This window comes from Brachyhypopomus gauderio, chromosome 13 (assembly GCF_052324685.1).
Source record: "Brachyhypopomus gauderio isolate BG-103 chromosome 13, BGAUD_0.2, whole genome shotgun sequence".
In the NCBI taxonomy this organism is placed as follows: Eukaryota; Metazoa; Chordata; class Actinopteri; order Gymnotiformes; family Hypopomidae; genus Brachyhypopomus; species Brachyhypopomus gauderio.
The window spans coordinates 5,286,447-5,309,418 of NC_135223.1; the positions used below are offsets into that span (position 1 = coordinate 5,286,447).

A 22,972-nucleotide genomic window follows, 5' to 3' on the forward strand; every position below is an offset into this window, starting at 1 on the left:
TGGTGGGTAGAGAACATGGCCATCCTGATGTAGGACGTTTGGGTCTCGGGGGTGGGGGGGGAGTTGGTGTGGACCATCTCCACACAGTTGCACTCTACAGTTCCTGTCCTGTCAGATAAAGTATATGCTTTTCTGTGTGGAATACAAAGTTGGTCATTAGCAATCATTTGAGGTGAGAAAACCTTAATTAGGGATGCAGACAAATTCAAATTTATTTACGTGGCAATTGTATAAAACGTTATATAAAATATAAATGTAAAACATGCTGTAAAAATCTTTTTAGAAGTTTCGCAGTATTACTCTTGTAGAATTGTTTGTTTACAATTTTTAGAACTTGAATACATGAAGTTGGTGTAAGTTTCGCACCCCCCCCCCTTTCCGGAGCTCGGTTAACCCCTGACTGTACCAGAGCAGGAACACAGTGGTCCACTCTGGTGCGTCTGAGCAGGTCCGCAGATACGCAGGAGCGACACTCGGGACGGTGCATGAACGTCTTGGTGCGGTGCTGGTTCGGTTCGCCTGCGTCTGTCCTCATTACTGCAGATTCCGGAGAAGCTTCGCAAGGTCAATCATGTTGCCACTAAAACTGGTACAGTCAGCTCGTCTTCGCTGTGTTTTCTTTTTGTCTGGGTCGTTTGTGGGAATTTTAAGTGTGAGCTATTGTAGGTCTTTTACTTGTAAACTGAGTCTTGCATGCGTTCTGTTGTCGTTTGGTGCAATTTTGCAAAAATGATTGCAAAAAAAAGTGTTTTCCAGATCTAACTAAAAACTTGCAGAATGCGATGGCGCACAGATTTGTTTTATTTATTGCGAAACTTTCAATTCATTTTTCAATATGAACCTCCTATTTACCACATATAACTACAATCTGTCCAAACAGAACCACATGTTGTTCTAGATCATCGTCACATTTAAGATGTGTTAAAACTCTTGCACATGAAACCATGTGCAAAGATCCGATGTAGTAATGTGTTGTTGAACCTCCAGGTCTTGTGTGCCGTCTCTGTCCTATGCGGATCCAGAATCTCTCTGGGGTTCGTTGTGAAGCGGTCTGGTAAACACGAACCACCCGAGTCTCGTACGCGCTGTAAGTCTGAATATTTCTGATGGTATCACTCTGTGTGGGATTCTGTCAACGAATTAGGGTGCGGTTTATTTAAGATACAATAATACATCAGTTTTGTTTCATGGGTTTTCGAGTTTATACAACTTCTTGTGTTCCAGGTGGACATTCCAGGTTCAAAAAGTCAAACTCCTTCCCAGGATTTTACTCAAGCTTGCTGGATTTTCTAATTAGTGCAAACCAGGTAAAATTAGTGGAACACAATCCAGGATGCCTGAGCAAAATCCTGGTGAGGACTTTTACTTTCTGAACCTGGAAGGTCCACCTCTGACCACAATCTCATACGGAAGAATTAAACGGTCTTTTAATTCCTGCTCCCCAGAGAAGTAAAGTGTAATATATCTCATGAAGATGCTGTGTTGTGCTCGTTCAAATATCCAAACTGCTGACATTCACCTGAAGAACGGTTTTTTATCTACTGTATAGTTTACGTTTAATTAAGAAATTGATGATTACTAATGATGATTTATTCTTTTCTAAGTCTAAAATGTAGGTTCTCTCGATTTATTTGCCTCTTCTTTGTAATGCACGTTTAATACATGTTGGTAATGTGCATCGGTCGCGCGAGCCAGCTGTTTCCAGGGGGCTGGTCGCGAGGGCAGAAACAACCGCGCGCACTGTTGGCAGGCCGTCACGTGATTGGTGAAGTGCGCTCGCGCTGTATTTGCTTTGCCTTACCGCGAGTCAACATTAGGGCACGTGCAGGGCACGGTTCGCTTTGACACAGACTGGTTGACCTCACGTTAAAAACAAAGAAAAGGTTTTTAGAAGAACGAACTAAATAAAAAGGGGGTTTTAATAGCTGGATCATTTTCACGTGATTGTTAACCATCCATCAGGGATTTCCTTATTTTGACAAATTTTAGTTCCTTTGCCAGGCCCCCCCCCCCCCCCCACGTAAAATAAAACACTTTTCGCTTATGTTGCCATAGCCTATTCGAGACGTGCCAAGTGAGCTTGTTAATGCAGCGTAGACTGCTGTGTCCCTCAAACCTGCAGCAGATGTTCACACAGATGTTAACCCCCCCCATCCACCCACCCCCCAGCCTCGAGCCCTCAGGCGGATGTTCCCTGGGACAGCACCTCGGGCTCCTGCAAGAGCAGGTGCTTTGAGCTGGAGGAGGCGGAGCAGCCCAACTGTCGCTGTGACAACCTCTGCAAAACCTACAACAGCTGCTGCTTCGACTTCGACGAGCACTGTCTGAAGACGGGTAGGCCACGCCCCCGGTCGCCCGAGGCCACGCCCCCTGCACGCATGCTGATCTTGAATATGTATAGTCCCGTTCTAGGCTCCTATACGTAAGAGAATGTTTGTATTTAATTATGCTGACGACATCAGTCCTAAAGAATCTTCCTGGGGTGTTTTTAATTACCAATAGTAATTCTTCTTCATATGGAGTCACTCCTTTTATTAATAATAATAATAATAATAATAATGCATTTATAGGCGCCTTACTAGGCACACAATGACAATTTACAGCAAGTAACAAAATAAAATAAATAAAATGAATATCAAAGCTCAATTACGTTAAATAAGTTAGTCTAAACAAATACGTTCTAGGGAATCAATTCAAAGCCAACTCCAACTAGCATACAAAACAAAACTGACTAGCAGTGCTTAATTTCCTGTGCTAACAAGCTTGGCGTTTGTTTGCATCAGAGGGGGGGTTCGAATGCAGCAAGGAGCGCTGTGGCGAGAGCCGTAACGAGCAGCACGCCTGTCACTGCTCCGACGACTGCCTGGCCAGAGGGGACTGCTGCACCAACTACAGGACTCTGTGCAAAGGTGGGAGAGCACCGCACAAGGCACCAGAAATGGCGGAGGCGCGTTAATGAAACCCGCAGGTGAGAACGCGTGATTGACAGCGTCCTCCTCTCTCCTAGGTGACACCCCCTGGTTACAGGAAGAGTGTGAGGAGATCAAGAGCCCCGAATGTCCTGCTGGGTAAGTGACTCTCGCAGTGTCCCAGGGCTGGATGGGGCGTCTTCACACCGCTAGCAAGCACCATCAGTTAAACAGATGAAGCTAACAGCGTCTACTCTTAGAACATCCACCACACTGGGTTGAGACCTCTCCCAATGTGGAAACAACGTTCTGGTTCAGAAGATGTTGGTAAATTCCACTTGTATCTGCTCATAAACCCAGACCCTAAAATGTGCACGACTGCCATGTCATTAGAGAGCTTGCGGATCTGGCCTGCAGTTCACAAACATTTCCAAAGAGCCCAAGTCTATCATCTCCACCCCACCCCACCCTGTTTCTTGAGATTTTGGTCTTGAAGACCAGATGCCAGATCTTCTCCTTCAGAAACACACAGCTGGTGGTGGTGGAGTTCACAGCCCCAGCCACACTCCACCCTTCATATGCAGCTGTGAATACACAACACGCCTCCACCCCCAGCAAGCCCGTCACACCTGCCCGAGCTACTTTACACATCATTGGCCTGCTAACAGGGAAGTGCACTGGCCCCGTGAGGTCGTGGGCAAAAGCAAACAAGAGCCAAGGAGAGCACCCACTTGAGGACCACACCTGCAAACGAGCTCCTACGGCGGCTGTGTGTGTTACCGAAGGTGTGAGGAATAATCATACGTGTTACTTCTCAACTCCTTAAGGTAGATTAGCATTTTACGACAGCTGGCCAATAGGACTGAGGCCCGAGTGGCTGCCGCCAAACGGGGGCAGATCGTCTGTGCTCGTCTTTCTTTGAGGGCTTCAGAATGTTCTGACGGCTCCTCCTGCAGGTTTGTCCGCCCGCCACTCATAATGCTGTCTGTCGATGGCTTCCGTGCCTCCTACATGAAGAGAGGAAGCGCGGTCATCCCCAACATCGAAAAACTGAGTAAGACCAAGTCTTCCGTTGACACTTATAATGCCATGTGGTCCCTTGGATGTTTTATGATCTAGCATCAGTAGCGTGAATCCATAACATGACTGATCAAGTTGCCTCCCGTTTGCAGGAACCTGTGGAACCCATGCGCCATACATGAGACCAGTCTACCCTACCAAAACGTACCCAAACCTGTACACCATAGCAACGGTATGGCTTTGGCACAATCACCACCTTATGAGGTCTTATGCTGCTACTCGATGCGTTATGATGCCCGTTTTCCTACGCTACAGGGCCTTTACCCCGAGTCCCATGGCATTGTGGGTAACTCCATGCATGACCCCGTCTTTGATGCGATGTTCACCCTGCGGGGGAAAGAGAAGCTGAATCATCGCTGGTGGGGTGGACAGCCTGTGAGTCTTGAGCTGCAATCTCAAGCTTTCTAAAAGACAGGAATCATCTATGTTACAGACAGCGGCATGTAATCTATGATCAGTGTTGTCACAGTCATCTTATAAATACATTTTCTGTTCGTTTCGGGTCAGATTTTCATAACTGCTGAGTAAAAGCTATGGCTACTAAAGAAGGATCGGGAGCATCAGATTATGTTTCTTTGTGTTCCAATTGCTGATGAATCCTTTGTGAGGCTTTCTGAGCAATATATCTTCCATCATTCTTATATTAATTGAATGTGTGTGGGGGGCACATTTACTTTTTGCCCAAAATACAGACTACATCACAGAGCAGTGCAGTGTGTTGTCGAAAGAATTAGTTTCCTCTTTATCTTCCAGATCTGGATCACCTCTGTGAAGCAGGGTGTGAAAGCAGGCACCTTCTTCTGGCCTGTGTAAGACACACACAAACACACACACACACACACACACACACACACACACACTGCCACCGCATTTGACAGCAATGTCTCTCCAAAGCCCCCTTTGTTTTGCTTTCTCAGATGTGGAAGTCGCTCCCGCGATTCTGTATTTCGCTGTGTGTCACGCTGACCAATGTCCCGTTCCCTAGCAATGCATCAGCAACACAGCAGCGTCCACATTCACGCTCACACAGGCACCTTGTGGAGGAACTTCACTGTTTCCCCATTCTAGCATTGACCCAAACCTGTTCAAACCTGCGTCCAGTGCTTGACCACTTTAGTACTTTCACTAAGCAACATGTCTGTGTGGTTCGCCACCATTTTGTGCTTGTGCTTTCACAGAACGATTCCGCTGGAGAGGAGAGTGTTGACTATGCTGCAATGGCTTCACCTCCCTGACACAGAGAGGTACACTGTGCAGACACAGGGAGGTACACTGTGCAGACACAGGGAGGTACACTGTGCAAACACAGGGAGGTACACTGTGCAGACACAGAGAGGTACACTGTGCAGACACAGGGAGGTACACTGTGCAGACACAGGGAGGTACACTGTGCAGACACAGGGAGGTACACTGTGCAAACACAGGGAGGTACACTGTGCAGACACAGAGAGGTACACTGTGCAGACACAGGGAGGTACACTGTGCAGACACAGGGAGGTACACTGTGCAGACACAGGGAGGTACACTGTACAAACACAGGGAGGTACACTGTGCAGACACAGGGAGGTACACTGTGCAAACACAGGGAGGTACACTGTGCAGACACAGGGAGGTACACTGTGCAAACACAGGGAGGTACACTGTGCAGACACAGGGAGGTACACTGTGCAGACACAGGGAGGTACACTGTGCAGACACAGGGAGGTACACTGTGCAAACACAGGGAGGTACACTGTGCAGACACAGAGAGGTACACTGTGCAGACACAGGGAGGTACACTGTGCAGACACAGGGAGGTACACTGTGCAGACACAGGGAGGTACACTGTACAAACACAGGGAGGTACACTGTGCAGACACAGGGAGGTACACTGTGCAGACACAGGGAGGTACACTGTGCAGACACAGGGAGGTACACTGTGCAAACACAGGGAGGTACACTGTGCAGACACAGAGAGGTACTCTCTACAGACACAGAAAGATTAGATCTACACACAGAAAGATTCAATCTACACACAAAAAGATGCACTCTGTGCACACAAAGCTACACAGGACCACTGGAAGGTTACTGGCCTTATCTCAGTTCTTAGCGAAAGCTTATTGGTGTACAACACACCCACTTCTCTGCATCTTTTCCATGGTTCTGTTGGCTATTCCTTTCCCATCTTGTATGGAGCTCATAGCCTGAGTGCTGTGTCTCCTCAGGCCGTATGTTTACGCCATGCACTCTGAACAGACAGATACCTACGGTCACAAACTGGGACCCAACAGCTCCGAGGTGGGTAGAAACACACACACACACACACACACACACACACACACACACACACACACACACACACACACACACACACACACACACGTATTGTTAAGAAACCCAACAGACCACATGGCCAATGGCAGCCAAAACTGCACACATACAGTTTGCATGTCTAGCTGGTGAACGCTTGAAATGTGTTTTTGTCTTGAAAGCTCAACGGCTCTCTGAAGGAGGTCGACAGGGTGGTGGGGCAGCTCATGGATGGCTTGAAGCAGATGAACCTCCACAGATGTGTTAATATCATCATGGTTGGAGACCACGGTAGTAAAGACTGCACTAATCGTTCTTTATTAAGCTATTCAGTATTCTTATTTCTTCTAGTAACAATCCATCATCGAAATTCATTACAAAAATGTAACCACTAATGTTTCAATCACAGCCATGTGTAGATATTTATGCTTCATTAACATAACCTTACTTAGCCACTTCATTAACATCACTGTATTTAGCCTCTGAGACGTGTTTTTATTTCATTGTCATCTTAGGTAGTGTGTTGATTCAGTTGGAGTGCTTGCAGTAATAGTAGTATTAATAGTAATAGTAGTAATAGTAACATTAGTAGTAACATTTCTGCAGGTCTAAATGAAGGGTGTGCAATAATGTACTGAAGTGTAGTGTCTCACAGGCATGGAGGAAGCTCACTGTGACCGCACGGAGTTCCTCAGCTCCTACATGTCCAGCGTCGATGACATCATCCTCATCCCCGGCTCCCTTGGGAGAATCCGAGCCCGGCAGCCCAACAACCCCAGATGTGAGAGACCCTGAAGGCCAGAGGGTCTGACGCCAGTCCAGACCTGTCCTTCCCCAGAGCAGATAGAACTATGGAGATACTGTAGCAACATCTCCCGTGAAGGCTTGGGGCCGTGATGAGAACTATGATGCACACTCTCTACGTATAATTTGGATAGTTCATAATGTTCCTCTATTTGTTAGGGGCTGTGTCTGTCCATGTATATGGAATCAAACTGCAGCTGGTCCTTCTAGGTTTAGATACTGAAACCATAGAGCAGCAAACCTTCCACACGACATACTTTATGACACTCACTGTGCTCCATGCTTAACTTAATACACGTTTGTAGTCATGTTACATTATTGCATTCATTTAAAATACTCAGTATAATGGAAATAATAACAGTTGCTTTGTTGTTTGCTTCTTCTAGATGATGCTAAAGCAGTGGTGGCTAATCTCACAGTAAGTGGTTATTTTACATTGCATCTTACAAACCCTCTATTTGCACAGCCTGTATGGAGAGTCATTAGAGACAAAACCCCAGGTTTTTTTTACCTCTTTTACTGTGCTAACTCTCACTCCTCTTGCAGTGCAGAAAGCCTGAGCAGCACTTCAAACCATACCTGAAGCAGAACCTTCCCAAACGCCTCCACTACGCCAACAATCGGCGCATCGAAGAGATCCACTTAATGGTGGAGAGAAAATGGCACGTGGCCAGGTACCGTCATTTATATTTTACAGCGAGATCTGTCGAAATGGCAGACATAAGACAAAGTTATAGTGATGCGGCACCAGCACAAATGCTATTGCACCAGTGATTCAGAGAAGCTGTCTCTGACTCTGATTCAGTGATTCAGGGAAGGTAACTCTGTTACTCTATGTTAAGGTAATTTGGGATTAGATATTAGATATGGACTTTAATGTCAGGCCACGAGCTCATCTTTTGAAAATGTTTTAGACGTAATAGTTTTGGCACGTCGTACAGGTATTTGGAGAACACCTCTGACATGTTGGTCACTCACATCCATAACACGATGAAAGAGGGTTGCAGAAGCCCCCTGGTTTACATGAGCAGGGTCCTGGGATTAGATTGCATAGCTCAATCTCAATTGGAAACTCCCCATCTAAGCTCCGGTTACCTCTGGTTCACAAGATCTGGCAAGTTTGGCAAACGTGTTCTTTGATACATTATTGCTGAAATATGGACCTCAGATTTGCAGCTCTTTGAATGAGTTTACTGAAAGGAAATCATTCTTGATCTAGTTCTGAAATGGTCAATGATGAAGCCCCTATTAAACATGTGTAAGGATTGGCTTTTCTGTCTGTCAACAATTTAAATGCTCCAATACTCATGGTCCACTATCTATGGAACTGCTGTACCAAGGTTAACCATCCAATCAAATGTTCCCAGAAGCCATAAAGCCTTGCTTATTTGTCATTGACTACGGGTGTTGCTTCAGATGTTCCTTCCCACCCCTTGGCTAGTCAGAACCTTAAATAGCGCCCATAAATGTCTATCATGGGATGGGGAAACCCATGATGTCATGGGCAGGGAGCAGGAGGTGGCGACCTCCGAAAAACACGCCACCCAGCAGCCAGACAGTCAGTACCCTGCAGTAGGGTCAGCACTGCTCTGTTTGCCTTGGCTCGCCGCAGGTCCAGAATGAACGAGCTCTTTCAGGCCAGCCGGCGGACGTACGACCGAGTCTAATCAGTGGCCCCAGTGCCCTGAAGAGGATGCTTCTGTACCTGGCCGAGTCTCAGTGCTCACTCAGGCGGCGGGTCGAATCGTGCCTGTAAATCCGAAAGCTTGAGTAGCCAAGGTCTCCTGTTCTTCTGGAATTTACACAATGAACTTCAAGGACCTGGATTTGTTGCAGTGGTTGGTGAGGGTCATTTGTGGTAGCACTGCCCCATACTGATGTTTGGTGTTGACGATTAAAACTTTCACGTAGACATTCTTCAGATCAACTCAGGAATTTTAACTAACGTTTACTGTAGAGCTGGGCGATATGGCCCTCCAAAAAAATCTTCGATTAATTTTTTTTTAATCCGATTTTCGATTTTAATAGATTTATTTTCCTCTACTAAAAAACTACAGATGATAAAGGAATGGTAAAAAAAAGTTTTAATTTATTTTTCACTTAAATTTCCCCTTTGGGGTTAAAGTGCAAGCAGAAACAAATTGTAAACAAGTGAGAACATTCAGTAACTTTTAGAAGGTTTTCTCCAACATACTTTAAGCATTGACACAATGCAACCTCAAACTTAAAATAAATAAATAAAACACACCCTCAAAAAATAAATAGATATAAATAATTTGGTGCCCTTTAATAAAATGGAAAACAAATACAATTGAACAATTCTTGCATGTTGTACTGACAGTCACGCTGTCTACATTCTGATTAAGAACAGGGCTCCCCTCACTTTAGCCTAAATTCCAGCACTTTTCAAACCTGAAACACAATGTAACATTAAAATTCGTCAGGTAAATGTTCCTTCCACTGTTTCTTTATACTACCACAGTTTATACTTTATACTACAATAGTTGCCAGGTTCGCGTTTTCACGCCAAATTGGGCTTGTTTGGAAAATCCAGCCGCGGGTAAAAATTATGGGGTCGCGGGGTGCGGTTTTTTGGTCTACTTTTGAGTTGGGCTACCGCAGGAGTTACAAGTCAACACTAATAATGGATCGCGATATAATACTTAATTTGTCTCCATTTTACACACTCGCGAGGTGCCCGGAGCCGCGCGCTACGGTCACTCGCGAAAGTATAATCCATTGAAGCGGGTTCGGTGACCGAGGCAGAAACTGCTTAATCCAAAATATCCCGCGGAGGGAAACTTTATTGACAGCGCAACTGAATAGCACTCTTCGCTCTCTCCCTCTATCGGTTTCAAACACCTTACAGCGAGGACTTGTTTGGTCTACATCTGACGCCGCAAAACCTAACCAACTCCAGATCACGGAGCTAGTTGCTCTTTTCTTGGACACAAGTTCCGCCGTCATGTTTGTGTGTGTGTGTTTTGAGGGTGGATGGGTGGGAGGTGCTAAACTCACTGAACTACGGGAGCCCACAGTGCAGCGTCGGTGGTGAAAATTAAATCTCAGAAAATCGATTTTCTTAAAAACACATCGTCCTTAACTGTAAATTCGAATTAATAGATAATATCGATTAATCGCCCAGCTCTAGTTTACTGCTTCTATGTTTGAGCTTTAGCTACATCAGACAATCATTACTAGTGCTATCAGAAGCTGATATATATGGTGGTGAAAGTTGTGTTGCCTTGATTACACGCCACAGGAAGCCTCCTGAGGCGAAGCGGCATCCGGGCAAGTGTGGTTTCTCGGGTGACCATGGATACGACAACAAAATCAACAGTATGCAGGTACACAAGTCTCCTGGGGGGTGAGGTCTGACCCAGGGTCAAGGGGCAGAATCAGGGTGCAATGCCTGGCCCAGAGGGCAGGTCAGAGGTCAGGACACCCTCCTCACGCAGCAAATCTCTCTTTCAGACCATCTTCCTTGGACACGGGCCGATGTTCAAATTCAAGACGAAGGTCCCGCCGTTCGAGAGCATTGAGCTGTATAACATCATGTGTGGTACGACTCTCTTGTTGTTCTGTCCAGCCGGTAGAACCACAAATCTTAGCTAAAGGAAATACCCCGCCAAAATTAAAGTCATTAATAGCAACTCATGAGAGGCATCTGAGAGTTACATATCAGCATTTAAACATTGATTGATATACTGTGCCAAATACTGAAAATGTAAACGTTGCCTGTAGTCATGGTTACTATATCTCTATAACAGAATATCTGGTATTTAATCTGAATTAGACCTCAAACTTGTGACCACATTTCTTAGACCTCCTTGGCCTGAAGCCAGCCCCGAACAACGGTACCCATGGCAGCCTGAATCACCTTTTGAAAAGCCCCATCCACAAACCCAGCATGCCTGAAGAGACCTGCAAACCAATTCCTTCCACACCCGCCACAGCCATAACGGACGAACTGGGATGCACCTGTGATGACAAGGTCAGCACTGTGTTCGCGGTCATGATTGTAAGGACCTGTGAGGTCATGTGACCTGTGGGGTCCTGCATGCATCCAGCATATTTTAGGCATGCTTGGTGGAGATGAGCAAATTTAATATCTTAGTCAGTTTGGTAGCATGATTCTGAAGCATTTCTGATCCATTGCTATTTAAAAGCTGCAGTGTATGTCAAGTTTGGACACACAACATGAATTTTTAAGACAATTGAAAATAGTAAAGTGGGTATGTGGACGTAAATTAATACATTTTGAAATAAATCATGTCAAGAATAAATAAATACATGAATATGTATTTAGCAAATATTTTTTTATTCTGAAATTTAGTCCCTCACCTTCCAAGTGCCCAGAATATGTGAGGATTCGAAGCTATCAGATCTGCCTCATGAAGTTAATGTGTAGTAAACAACGTCTCAGTTAGTCTGTAGTAAACATCCAGGGGTCCATGTATGCCATTTATTAGTTCCTTCCAGTCAAAATGTTAGTTGGAACCTTACAAACTCGTGCAAATATTAAGCATCTTTTAGATAATGTTTTCTGGTCACGTCTTAGTCATGTTGAAAAGCAAAATTTCATTAGAAATGTAATAAGACAATTACTAACTCAAATCTAGTCAACACAGATTCTGCAATAATAAATGTAAATTCTCTTTGAGTTTTGTTTTATGTGGTGTTGACATCACAATGACATCAAGACCAATGGTGCAAACTGAACTGCACCACAGTGATTGTAATGCAGCAAACTAGATGACTTAATTCACATGGAAACGCAGCATAGCTGTAATTGTGATTCTCAATGTGCATGACTCCTTAAATCATACCATGTGCCTGTGTTAAAGAGATGGACTGAGAGTAAACCGCTGTTGCCTCTTCTCTGCGTGCTCTTGCTTGATGCTGGTGTGAAGACATCCTGCTCGATACTTTCACCTTTAATCTTTTGCAGTTGCGTTCAAAAAATAGAAGGCAGAGGGCAATGAAAGTGGCAGTAGTGAGAGACTATAACCTGGAGTCACTCTGGCTCTGTCTCTTACAGAACAAAGTGGAGGAGCTCAACCAACGTCTGAGACAAGTTATTGATGGTAATCCCCACCCCACTACTCCACCACCACCCCAATACTCCACCACCCCAATACTCCACCACCCCAATACTCCACCACTCCACTCCACCACCACCATCCCTCCAAAGTACGTCTAAGGGCATTTTTGTTCCCCCCTTTTGATGTTTTACAGACAGCAAGAATCTTCCTTACGGCCGTCCGGCAGTCATGTATCGCACAAGGTACAGCGTCCTCCATCACGCCGACTACATCAGCGGCTACAGCGAGGCTCTGGCCATGCCCCTCTGGACCTCCTTTACTGTCCCTAAACAGGTACCACGTCCTCGCACTCTCCTGTAGCTCTCGGCCAATAGCGGCTGAGCCCACTGAAGCACGTCAGACGCGACCAGATTCAGATTACTTCCGCTTCGGCGTTGAACCTTTTTTTTGCGCATTTCAGGTGGAAGTGGCAACCCTCACCGATGCTCTGAGTAACTGCGTGAAGCCCGACGGCAGAGTGGCAGCAGTCCACAGCCAGTCCTGCACCGGCTACAGGGTTGCCAAACAACTCTCTTACACATTCCTCTACCCACCCCGTGAGTCGCCTCACCTTGAGACTTTTAACTGGAATAATAACGATGACCTCTAACAGGGGAGGAGTGAGCTGCAAGTCGGTGCCCATCATAGATGACATGCTGCATGTGTAATATTCAGTCAGATATCATTGTGATTCATCTGATATCATCATTGTGATTCATCTGTCTGTCTGTTCATTCACGTGTGATTGACAGAGTTGGCCTCCACCCCAGATGCGAGACATGATGCTCTGCTTATCACCAACACTGTGCCGATGTACCCAGCCTTTAAACGCAAGTATTCTGTCTGGAGTTCATTATCTTATATATATAAGCAAAATACACCGCAGTTGCATACCTGTATTTTCATCTGAATTCATCCGTGTGTGTGTGTGTGTGTGTGTGTGTGTGTGTGTGTGTGTGTGTGTGTGTGTGTGTGTGTGTCACTCTCGACTCTACTCAACTTAAGCGCATTTGTAGTGACAGTGTGTATAAGAGTTCAAAACCTGCTGGAGCTACAAGTGCTGGTGCTTTGCCTAAGACCTCCCACATCCCCCCCACAGACCTTCCCCTGCTGCTAGACCTCCCCCTGCTGCTCTACAGACCACCCACATCCCCCCACAGACCTCCCACATCCCCCAGAGACTTCCACATCCCCCCACAGACCTTCCACACCCCCCACAGACCTTCCACACCCCCCACAGACCACCCACATCCCCCCACAGACCTCCCCCTGCTGATCTACAGACCTCCCACATCCCCCACAGACCTCCAACATCTCCCACAGACCTCCCACAGACCTCCCCTGCTGCTCCACAGACCTCCCCCTGCTGCTCCACAGACCTCCCCCTGCTGCTCCACAGACCTCCCCCTGCTGCTCCACAGACCTCCCCCTGCTCCCCGCAGCACACTGAGTCACAGGGGATCCTCTGAGTCAGAGCACTTGATGTCGCAGCTGAAACCCAAAGCAAATGTTTGAATTCTGCTGTAGGTTCACAAATGGGCAGGAGGCCGCGGGGAGGTGTCGCGTTTCAGCGTCTGAGCGCAGGCAGAGTGTGTTTGGTACTGACAGAATTGATTTCATATTTCATTGGCAAAAGTCTGGTTCGAATTATCCCCGTGTGAGGACACGGCCCCCCTCGACTAGCTAGGTGGGCTGAGCTGTATCTTTCAGGAAGTTATTTGTTGTGCTTCGGTAAGATGGCCCTCCTGAGAAACCCCATGGGAAAACAAGTCTTTAACAAAAGAGGTGTGTGTGTGTGTGTGTGTCCCCTCTGGTGTGAAGCCGCAGCAGTGCGTTAGTAGTGCCTCTGTTTCAAATCAGATGTCCATGCTCGGAGGAAGTGAATTAGTGTAGACGAACACATACGTAGGCAGAGAGGCACAAACTGAAGTGATCTCCTTCAACCTTGGTCCCATGCACACAGTGTACCAACTTTTTAATGACCGCACACACAAGGCTGCTTAAATGTCCATTTCGTCACAGTGTTTGGAGTAGTGGTGGGTGAACGTGTGTGGGTTTGGCAGACATCAGAGCCGAGCCTGTGGGCGAGAGGGTGGCACATCTGTGTTCGATTAGCCGCCCTGGAACACGACTGCTCTGACACGCCCTTTGAAGAGCTGCTGCCTGCACCGCTTCAAGGCCTCTTCCTCCTCCTCCTTCTCTCCCTCCCCACTCTCTCTCTCCTCCTCCCCCTCTCTCCATGTCCTTAGTGCTCAAGTCTTTATGTGCAGTCAGCTTGCCACTTCACCATGACCCTTGACCTTTTCTTCTCACATCTGGAGTAATGTTACATTACCCCTCTCCCCAATCCCCCTACACCCCTTTACCTCCCATGTCGGGCATTTCTGACACCACAGAACAGGAATACGAGACTTTGGGCATTAGGACTCTTTCGCAGGTCTAAATAACTGCTCCATCTTCTCCTTCCTCCACCGGTCCACCGGCACCACCTGTGACAGGAGTGTGGGGTTATTTCCAGAAGACTCTGGTGAAGCGCTACGCCAGCGAGAGGAACGGACTCAATGTGGTGGTCGGGCCGATCTTCGACCACGACTACGACGGCCTTCGAGACTCGGCGGAGAAGATAAAACAGTACGCCACCTCCAACAGCGAACGGAGCGGCTTTATTTGTAATACGGAATTAAAGATGGAAAACGTTACTTTCAATACTTTATGTGTGTGTGTACGTGTGTACGTGTGTTTTTCAGGTTTTCCAGTGGATCCATGTACATCCCTACTCACTTCTTCATCGTGGCAACGAGCTGTCTAGACTACACACAGACGGTGGACTCGTGTGACGGCCCTCTGAGCACCTTTGCCTTCATCCTACCACACCGAGCAGACAACAACGATAGCTGCAATGTACGCCACACTCCTTCCTACTCCTCCATCCTCCTCTCCTCTCTTCTGACCATCCTCCTCTCCTCTCTACCGATAACCTGTAAAATCAGAAACTCAGGGCTTTGTTGTCGAGTCCTGGTCCAAAACAAGCTTGTTCTTTAAATGTGGCACGGTGCCAAAGCCCAGCAGTCTCACGCTGTTCCGCTTCCTGATCCAGAGCGCGGAGGACGAGTCCAAGTGGGTGGAGGAGCTGATGAAGATGCACACGGCACGGGTGCGAGACGTGGAGCTGCTGACAGGACTGGACTTCTACCGCCGCACCACTCTGAGCTACGGAGAGATACTCTTGCTAAAGACCTACCTGCACACATACGAGAGCGAGATCTGAACCACTGCCCTCTGCACTAGTCTGCCCAAAACCCTGCTCCCCACCCAACACCCCAAAACCCTGCTCCCCACCCAACACCCCAAAACCCTGCTCCACACCAACACCCAAAACCCTGCTCCACACCCAACGCCCCAAAACCCTGCTCCACACCCAACGCCCCAAAACCCTGCTCCACACCCAACGCCCAAATCCCTGCTCCACACCCAACACCCCAAAACCCTGCTCCACACCCAACACCCCAAAACCCTGTTCCATACCCAACACCCAAAACCCTGCTCCATACCCAACACCCAAAACCCTGCTCCATACCCAACACCCAAAACCCTGCTCCATACCCAACACCCAAAACCCTGCTCCACACCCAACACCCAAAACCCTGCTCCACACCCAACACCCCAAAACCCTGCTCCGCACCCAACACCCCAAAACCCTGCTCCACACCCAACACCCCAAAACCCTGCTCCGCACCCAACACCCCAAAACCCTGCTCCGCACCCAACACCCCAAAACCCTGCTCCGCACCCAACACCCCAAAACCCTGCTCCGCACCCAACACCCCAAAACCCTGCTCTGCACCCAACACCCCAAAACCCTGCTCTGCACCCAACACCCCAAAACCCTGCTCTGCACCCAACACCCCAAAACCCTGCTCTGCACCCAACACCCCAAAACCCTGCTCTGCACCCAACACCCCAAAACCCTGCTCCACACCCAACACCCAAAACCCTGCTCCACACCCAACACCCAAAACCCTGCTCCGCACCCAACACCCCAAAACCCTGCTCCGCACCCAACACCCCAAAACCCTGCTCCGCACCCAACACCCCAAAACCCTGCTCTGCACCCAACACCCCAAAACCCTGCTCTGCACCCAACACCCCAAAACCCTGCTCTGCACCCAACACCCCAAAACCCTGCTCCCCACCCAACACCCCAAAACCCTGCTCCACACCCAACACCCCAAAACCCTGCTCCCCACCCAACACCCCAAAACCCTGCTCCCCACCCAACACCCCAAAACCCTGCTCTGCACCCAACACCCAAAACCCTGCTCTGCACCCAACACCCCAAAACCCTGCTCTGCACCCAACACCCAAAACCCTGCTCTGCACCCAACACCCAAAACCCTGCTCTGCACCCAACACCCCAAAACCCTGCTCTGCACCCAACACCCAAAACCCTGCTCCACACCCAAAACCCTGCCCTGCTCCCTCCATCTCATCTGTTCTGCCGAGCTCCCTGAGATAGTCAGGTGTATATTTTTATACAAGCTGTCATATTTATTGTCATGGTTAATCTTTAAGTGTAACTTTTTCAGCAATTTCTTCCAGTGAATTACACGCATGAATGCCCCGCCCTCTTAATGAGTAACGTAGTCCAAGTGTGAAAATGTGTTTTGTACTTCAGAGGTGAGGAGTGTGTGCTGTTCTTCAGAGGTGAGGAGTATGTGCTGTGTGTTGTGGTGCCTTTTAGGCTTGAGAAACTGGAGAGAGAGTGAGAAATGCTGTATTGTACATTATAATGGGGCCTTTAATATTGTTTTTCAACTTGTACCACTTGTGTGATGCCTTAAATGAATTTAATTTTAATAACATTAAACACTTTTCTACATATTCAGCCTATTGTTGTATGGGAGACAGCAACACCTAGAAGGGTTAGGGTTAGAAGGGGTTTTACAGTTCATCACCTTATGCAATTCTGTGTCCAGAAAGGAACTATTTAGGCCCAATCACATTTCCTATTGGTACTCCTTGTTTTTGAGTGTCCCCTTGTTCCTTGGAACTGACTTATTAAGAGTTAGTGATTGAAAAGTTCTCCTAAGAAATGAAGCAACCTGTCAAAGAAGCTACACATACTCGGGAGTCTTCAATACACACATTGGTCACCAAATAAAGACGAACACTGCTTCATTACCAGGTTGGCAGGGCTGCAGGGCTTTAGTTCAGGATTGGCCATCGTATGCTTTTAAAGCAATGCAAAATATGGGATGTCATGGAAAAATCAGCATTAGCAATGGCATGTTGGCTAGCTTATTACTGAGATCGGCATAATACTAATAATCTTAGAGCTGGGCGATATGGCCCTCCAAAAAAATCTTCGATTAATTTTTTTTTAATCCGATTTTCGATTTTAATAGATTTATTTTCCTCTACTAAAAAACTACAGATGATAAAGGAATGGTAAAAAAAAGTTTTAATTTATTTTTCACTTAAATTTCCCCTTTGGGGTTAAAGTGCAAGCAGAAACAAATTGTAAACAAGTGAGAACATTCAGTAACTTTTAGAAGGTTTTCTCCAACATACTTTAAGCATTGACACAATGCAACCTCAAACTTAAAATAAATAAATAAAACACACCCTCAAAAAATAAATAGATATAAATAATTTGGTGCCCTTTAATAAAATGGAAAACAAATACAATTGAACAATTCTTGCATGTTGTACTGACAGTCACGCTGTCTACATTCTGATTAAGAACAGGGCTCCCCTCACTTTAGCCTAAATTCCAGCACTTTTCAAACCTGAAACACAATGTAACATTAAAATTCGTCAGGTAAATGTTCCTTCCACTGTTTCTTTATACTACCACAGTTTATACTTTATACTACAATAGTTGCCAGGTTCGCGTTTTCACGCCAAATTGGGCTTGTTTGGAAAATCCAGCCGCGGGTAAAAATTATGGGGTCGCGGGGTGCGGTTTTTTGGTCTACTTTTGAGTTGGGCTACCGCAGGAGTTACAAGTCAACACTAATAATGGATCGCGATATAATACTTAATTTGTCTCCATTTTACACACTCGCGAGGTGCCCGGAGCCGCGCGCTACGGTCACTCGCGAAAGTATAATCCATTGAAGCGGGTTCGGTGACCGAGGCAGAAACTGCTTAATCCAAAATATCCCGCGGAGGGAAACTTTATTGACAGCGCAACTGAATAGCACTCTTCGCTCTCTCCCTCTATCGGTTTCAAACACCTTACAGCGAGGACTTGTTTGGTCTACATCTGACGCCGCAAAACCTAACCAACTCCAGATCACGGAGCTAGTTGCTCTTTTCTTGGACACAAGTTCCGCCGTCATGTTTGTGTGTGTGTGTTTTGAGGGTGGATGGGTGGGAGGTGCTAAACTCACTGAACTACGGGAGCCCACAGTGCAGCGTCGGTGGTGAAAATTAAATCTCAGAAAATCGATTTTCTTAAAAACACATCGTCCTTAACTGTAAATTCGAATTAATAGATAATATCGATTAATCGCCCAGCTCTAAATAATCTGAGACTCTTCAGGACCAACAGACGTCCGTGTCCAGTGGGTCTGTAGAAGAGACAATCCCAGATTGCACTGCACCCTGTCTTAGATTGCAGAGGGAGGTATATACAGAACCACATGGGACAAATATTTTTGGCAATCTTTGTCTAGCCACATCTCGCCACTTGTATATATAATTATGGCCAAAAGTCTTGAGCTAAAGTCTGATCACCAAGTCTTCTCTTGGTTTCTCCAGTGTAATGATGTTTACATCTCTTGCGAGTAATTGCAATAGTCAACTCCTGCTGTGGTGCATGAGTATGAATTATGACGATCATTTATCCTTTTGTTGTCAATTATTTTAGTGGTTGTGTTAATCCTCTGGTAATTTAGATGACTGTCCCAATCACATAAGATTGACATTGTTGTAAAATGCGCATTGCATCCACTACCTCTTCAACAAAAACTGTGCTTTATTCAGAAATACTTGACTGGCTGTATATTTACAGAGGTTTGGCCCATATAGAGCCCATGTATAAATGTATATGTATACATATAAATGTATATAGACCCCATGTATATGTATACATATAAATGTATATATGTATATGAATATAGAGCCCATGTTTAAATGTTAACAACATTTATGGAGTGTGAATTGACATCACCTAGCGATAAGCAAGGGAATTACACTAAAGTGTAAATCAACAGTCCATATTAATGAGTTAGGAAGAGATCCTGCTCTGCTGTCCTGTTTTAGCCTTGTGCTGACTACATCATCCATGTTATAACTGAATTTTATTTTTTGAAAAGCGCAATTTAGTAATCGGACACGCCCATAAAATCATGATGACCAGATTTCGTTTGAATTGCCCGTTCTTTGAATGAATTACCCCTCCCCCCTTGTGGCCAAACCTGATATGACATGCTGTGTTAGCCAAGACTCCAGGACACATTTTAAACCTCACAAGTGTCGACAAGTGTCAAGACGATATCCATGAGTATCTCCAGGAGTCTCTGTTAGAAGGTACAGAATCGTTTTCACAGTTCTGTACGTTTGTGTGACGTCAATGAAAGAATTGGTCGTGTTTGCACTGACGTTGCAGAACACGACAACTGTAGCAGAGGAAATATCACTGGAACAAACATCTGTGCAGAGATACTGCAGCACATATCAAGAAACCTTACTCGGGACTCTCCGTTTGGGGGACGTCTTGGAAGACAGAAATGACATGGGAAATAACTCCAGGAGTCCAACTGATCTAATTGGCCCTCATGTAGAGTTGACAGCGTCTACTCCATGCCAACTCCACCACCACAGTCCCGGTTGAGCTTTATCAGGGTATCCACTTCAATTCTGCTCTTCCACACACACAGTCGAGCAGCACTGGTTTGAACACTCTGGTTTCCTGATGACCTCTAGAAAACACACAGCATGCCCAGGCCAGAAAAGGTCAAAGGTCACACAAAAGCCCTCCCACATTCCAAAGGTGTTTGTGCCAGATTGATTGTCGTCGAAACTGACCTGGTGTGTGTGTGTGTGTGTGTGTGTGTGTGTGTGTGTGTGTGTGTGTGTGTGTGTGTGTGTGTGTGTGTGTGTGTGTGTGTGTGTGTGTGTGTGTGTGTAAATCTTCCTTGATCTTCCTTGACATTGCAAAAGGACATATCATAACATTATTATTATTAATCTATTTTGTGATTGTACATCTGTGATTTTCGCTTCGGACACCATGATCCTCCATAAAGCACTACAAAACTACAAAAACTCATTTCCCATAATTCCCAGTGCCCATACCGTAAATGTATAACTACATCACTCCTTACTTGAGATAAAGTTTCACTTTATTGTTACTTTCTATAGTCACTAACAGGTGGACCGTGGTCCGGATCCGGACCCGAACGCAGTCCTGACCCAATCTCATTCCTGATTAACTGCAAATTTCTATTTCCGTGGTCCGCAACCAACGGACCTCGGTCCGGATACGGACCCAAATACCATCCCATCCGGACCCAGAATAAATTGTTTAAAATATTTTTTTAATTTTGACGGGAGAATTAATTTTAAACCGGAGCATTTATTTCAGGGCTATTGAAAAAACACTCCGCGAGTGTTACGTTCGCCCCCCGGACCACAGGTCAGAGCTATCTGCCAAATTTGGCCCGCAGAAAAATGTAGTTGGTTAGCTCTACTATAGTAAATGTTGTTTCCGTTTAGCGAATTTACAAATATTAAACATCCAAACGCTACTTAAAAATCTTCTGTTTTTCAACCGTATTACAAGCCCTGCTAATATGCAGGACCACAAAAAATTAGTTTATACTCATAATGCTCCTCTCCACGGAAATCTTTAGTAAAAGGCGAAAGATTTATACGAGATGAAGAGAAACAAGAGTGTATTACTGAGACGTCCCGCGACCGCAGTAACTGGTCGTAAGTAACATATTTCAACAAGACGGTTAGCTGAACATAAGGACATTTTAGTTTAAAACCAACAGCACATTACACCCATGACAGCTAACAGTATTGTCTGATGAGTAGTTGTTCTATAAACCAAAAATACTCAAAATCATTAGAAATTATACGTACTTTAACCCCGCAATGCATTGTGGGCAAGCCAAAGACAGTGTACTGGAGAATCACGTGCAACTGCATCTCCTTCCTGTGATTGGCTGGTTTAGATTTAAGGCACGTGAAATATTCTATCGGATATCAGAGCTTACACCGGGTACGAAGTAGCAATTAATTGTGAAGTGAAAAGAAATTGATACATAGTGTTCAAAATGGTTAAATAAAATTATGAAAAGTGTGGCACGCGTTTGTGTTCATCCTGGTTACTCCGACACCCCTAAATAAAACCCAGTAAGACCGACCAACTGCTTTCAGATGTCGCACAGTTAATAAAAAAAGTCCACCTGTGTAATTTATTCTCAGTGTAATAGTGTAACCCAGTGTAAGGGGGGGGACATGTTACCTTCAGATTGATATTGACCCCATCCGAAATCTAGCATCTACAATATATTAGTCACGTGCTGCACGAACCTGGGCTTGAAGGAAGAGTGGCGAGAGAAAGCCATTTATAACAGCAAGCCATAAGAAGACACAGAGGACATGTGGAAGAAGGTGTTCTGGTCAGATGAGAACTTTTTGGCCTAAGAACGCTCTCTGTGAGGGCAAACTAACACATCACCCTGAACACACCATCCCCACAGTCAATCTGCATGCGTTTGTACCTGTACGTGTGTAGTTGCAATACTAACACTTTTGTTTCCAAATCTTTTGTTTTTAAATGGGAGTTACAATTCGTTTTTTTTCTTCTCCAAAATTATGCAATAGTGTGAAATAGAACTGTGTTTAGAGGGAGATTTGAAACCAGATTCTGACGAATAGGAAAGGAAACTGAAAATATCTTATTGGATAGTGGCGATTCAACACCGTGGACAGTGAAAGAAGGTTTGTATTGGCCTCCGCGTGGTAGCTGGACTGTCCACTGTACTAATGAGGAACAGACACTAAAGAGTGAGGTGAACAGACTACTGCATGCACTATTACGAATACACATTTACCACACTCTAGACCTACCTACAAATTATGTATTTATAAAGGAGACCTTCACTAAGCAGTTCCTCTAATAAGTTTGGGAAAATAAGAGTTCTCCCTTTTTAATTAGAAAGACTGCGAATAATATATACAAATTAAAACTAAGCCTCGGTTAAAACCAAATAGCAAATAAGTATTTATGCTTATTCATGCTGTAGTTTTAATAACAAGAAAGCCAATAAAATAGTTTCACATAATTCTGTTTTTCTGTATTTCTGTTTAGCCAACTTACAATTATAAAACATGCCAGCTCTACTTAAAATTTTTCTGTTTTTCAACCGTATTATAAGCCCTGCTAATATGCAGGACCACAAAAAATTAGTTTATACTCATAATGCTCCTCTCCACGGAAATCTTTAGTAAAAGGCGAAAGATTTATACGAGATGAAGAGAAACAAGAGTGTATTACTGAGACGTCCCGCGACCGCAGTAACTGGTCGTAAGTAACATATTTCAACAAGATGGTTAGCTGAACATAAGGCCATTTTAGTTTAAAACCAACAGCACATTACGGCATTTACAACAACAACAACAACAACAACAGTGTCCGATGTGTAGTTTTCCTACAAAATAAGAAATGATAGAAATCATTTGTACGTAGACCCCGCAATGCATTGTGGGAAACCAAAGACTGTACTGGGGAAGCGCATGCAACCACATCATCCTGTGATTGGCTGGTTTAACTTCTTCAGATTTCAG

The 22,972-nt window shown here is 45.5% G+C and overlaps 1 protein-coding gene, 1 long non-coding RNA gene and 2 other non-coding genes across 5 annotated transcripts; 1 reads left to right on the forward strand and 3 right to left on the reverse strand.

The window, feature by feature from the left end:
- The first annotated feature begins 127 nt into the window (after positions 1-127).
- On the forward strand, positions 128-16,228 carry enpp2 (ectonucleotide pyrophosphatase/phosphodiesterase 2). 2 transcript variants are annotated; one of them, XM_076970528.1, is made up of 26 exons: positions 128-172; positions 415-589; positions 988-1,087; positions 2,170-2,334; positions 2,784-2,909; positions 3,008-3,068; positions 3,866-3,963; positions 4,082-4,161; positions 4,245-4,364; positions 4,743-4,798; positions 5,168-5,233; positions 6,194-6,266; positions 6,461-6,569; positions 6,934-7,059; positions 7,469-7,500; positions 7,629-7,756; positions 10,345-10,429; positions 10,557-10,644; positions 10,907-11,076; positions 12,034-12,169; positions 12,321-12,460; positions 12,588-12,723; positions 12,919-12,996; positions 14,665-14,797; positions 14,914-15,067; positions 15,264-16,228. In XM_076970528.1, exons 2-26 carry the CDS (start codon positions 572-574, stop codon positions 15,432-15,434), a joined length of 2,649 nt encoding a protein of 882 aa, XP_076826643.1. In that variant the 5' UTR covers positions 128-172; positions 415-571; the 3' UTR covers positions 15,435-16,228. The 2 variants fall into 2 exon arrangements, with proteins under 2 accessions (XP_076826643.1, XP_076826644.1); XM_076970529.1 differs by having other exon boundaries at positions 12,124-12,169.
- Positions 16,229-17,614: 1,386 nt separating this feature from the next.
- On the reverse strand, positions 17,615-21,310 carry LOC143473492 (uncharacterized). Its single transcript, XR_013120536.1, has 2 exons — positions 21,263-21,310; positions 17,615-20,094 (listed from the first exon to the last, which is right to left on the reverse strand). It is a non-coding gene; the product is annotated as an uncharacterized LOC143473492 (long non-coding RNA).
- Positions 20,957-21,071, reverse strand: LOC143474439 (U5 spliceosomal RNA). The gene has a single exon (XR_013120775.1). It is a non-coding gene; the product is annotated as a U5 spliceosomal RNA (small nuclear RNA).
- A 1,252-nt stretch (positions 21,311-22,562) lies between the features above and the next one.
- Positions 22,563-22,677, reverse strand: LOC143474440 (U5 spliceosomal RNA). Its single transcript, XR_013120776.1, has one exon. It is a non-coding gene; the product is annotated as a U5 spliceosomal RNA (small nuclear RNA).
- Positions 22,678-22,972: the final 295 nt, after the last annotated feature.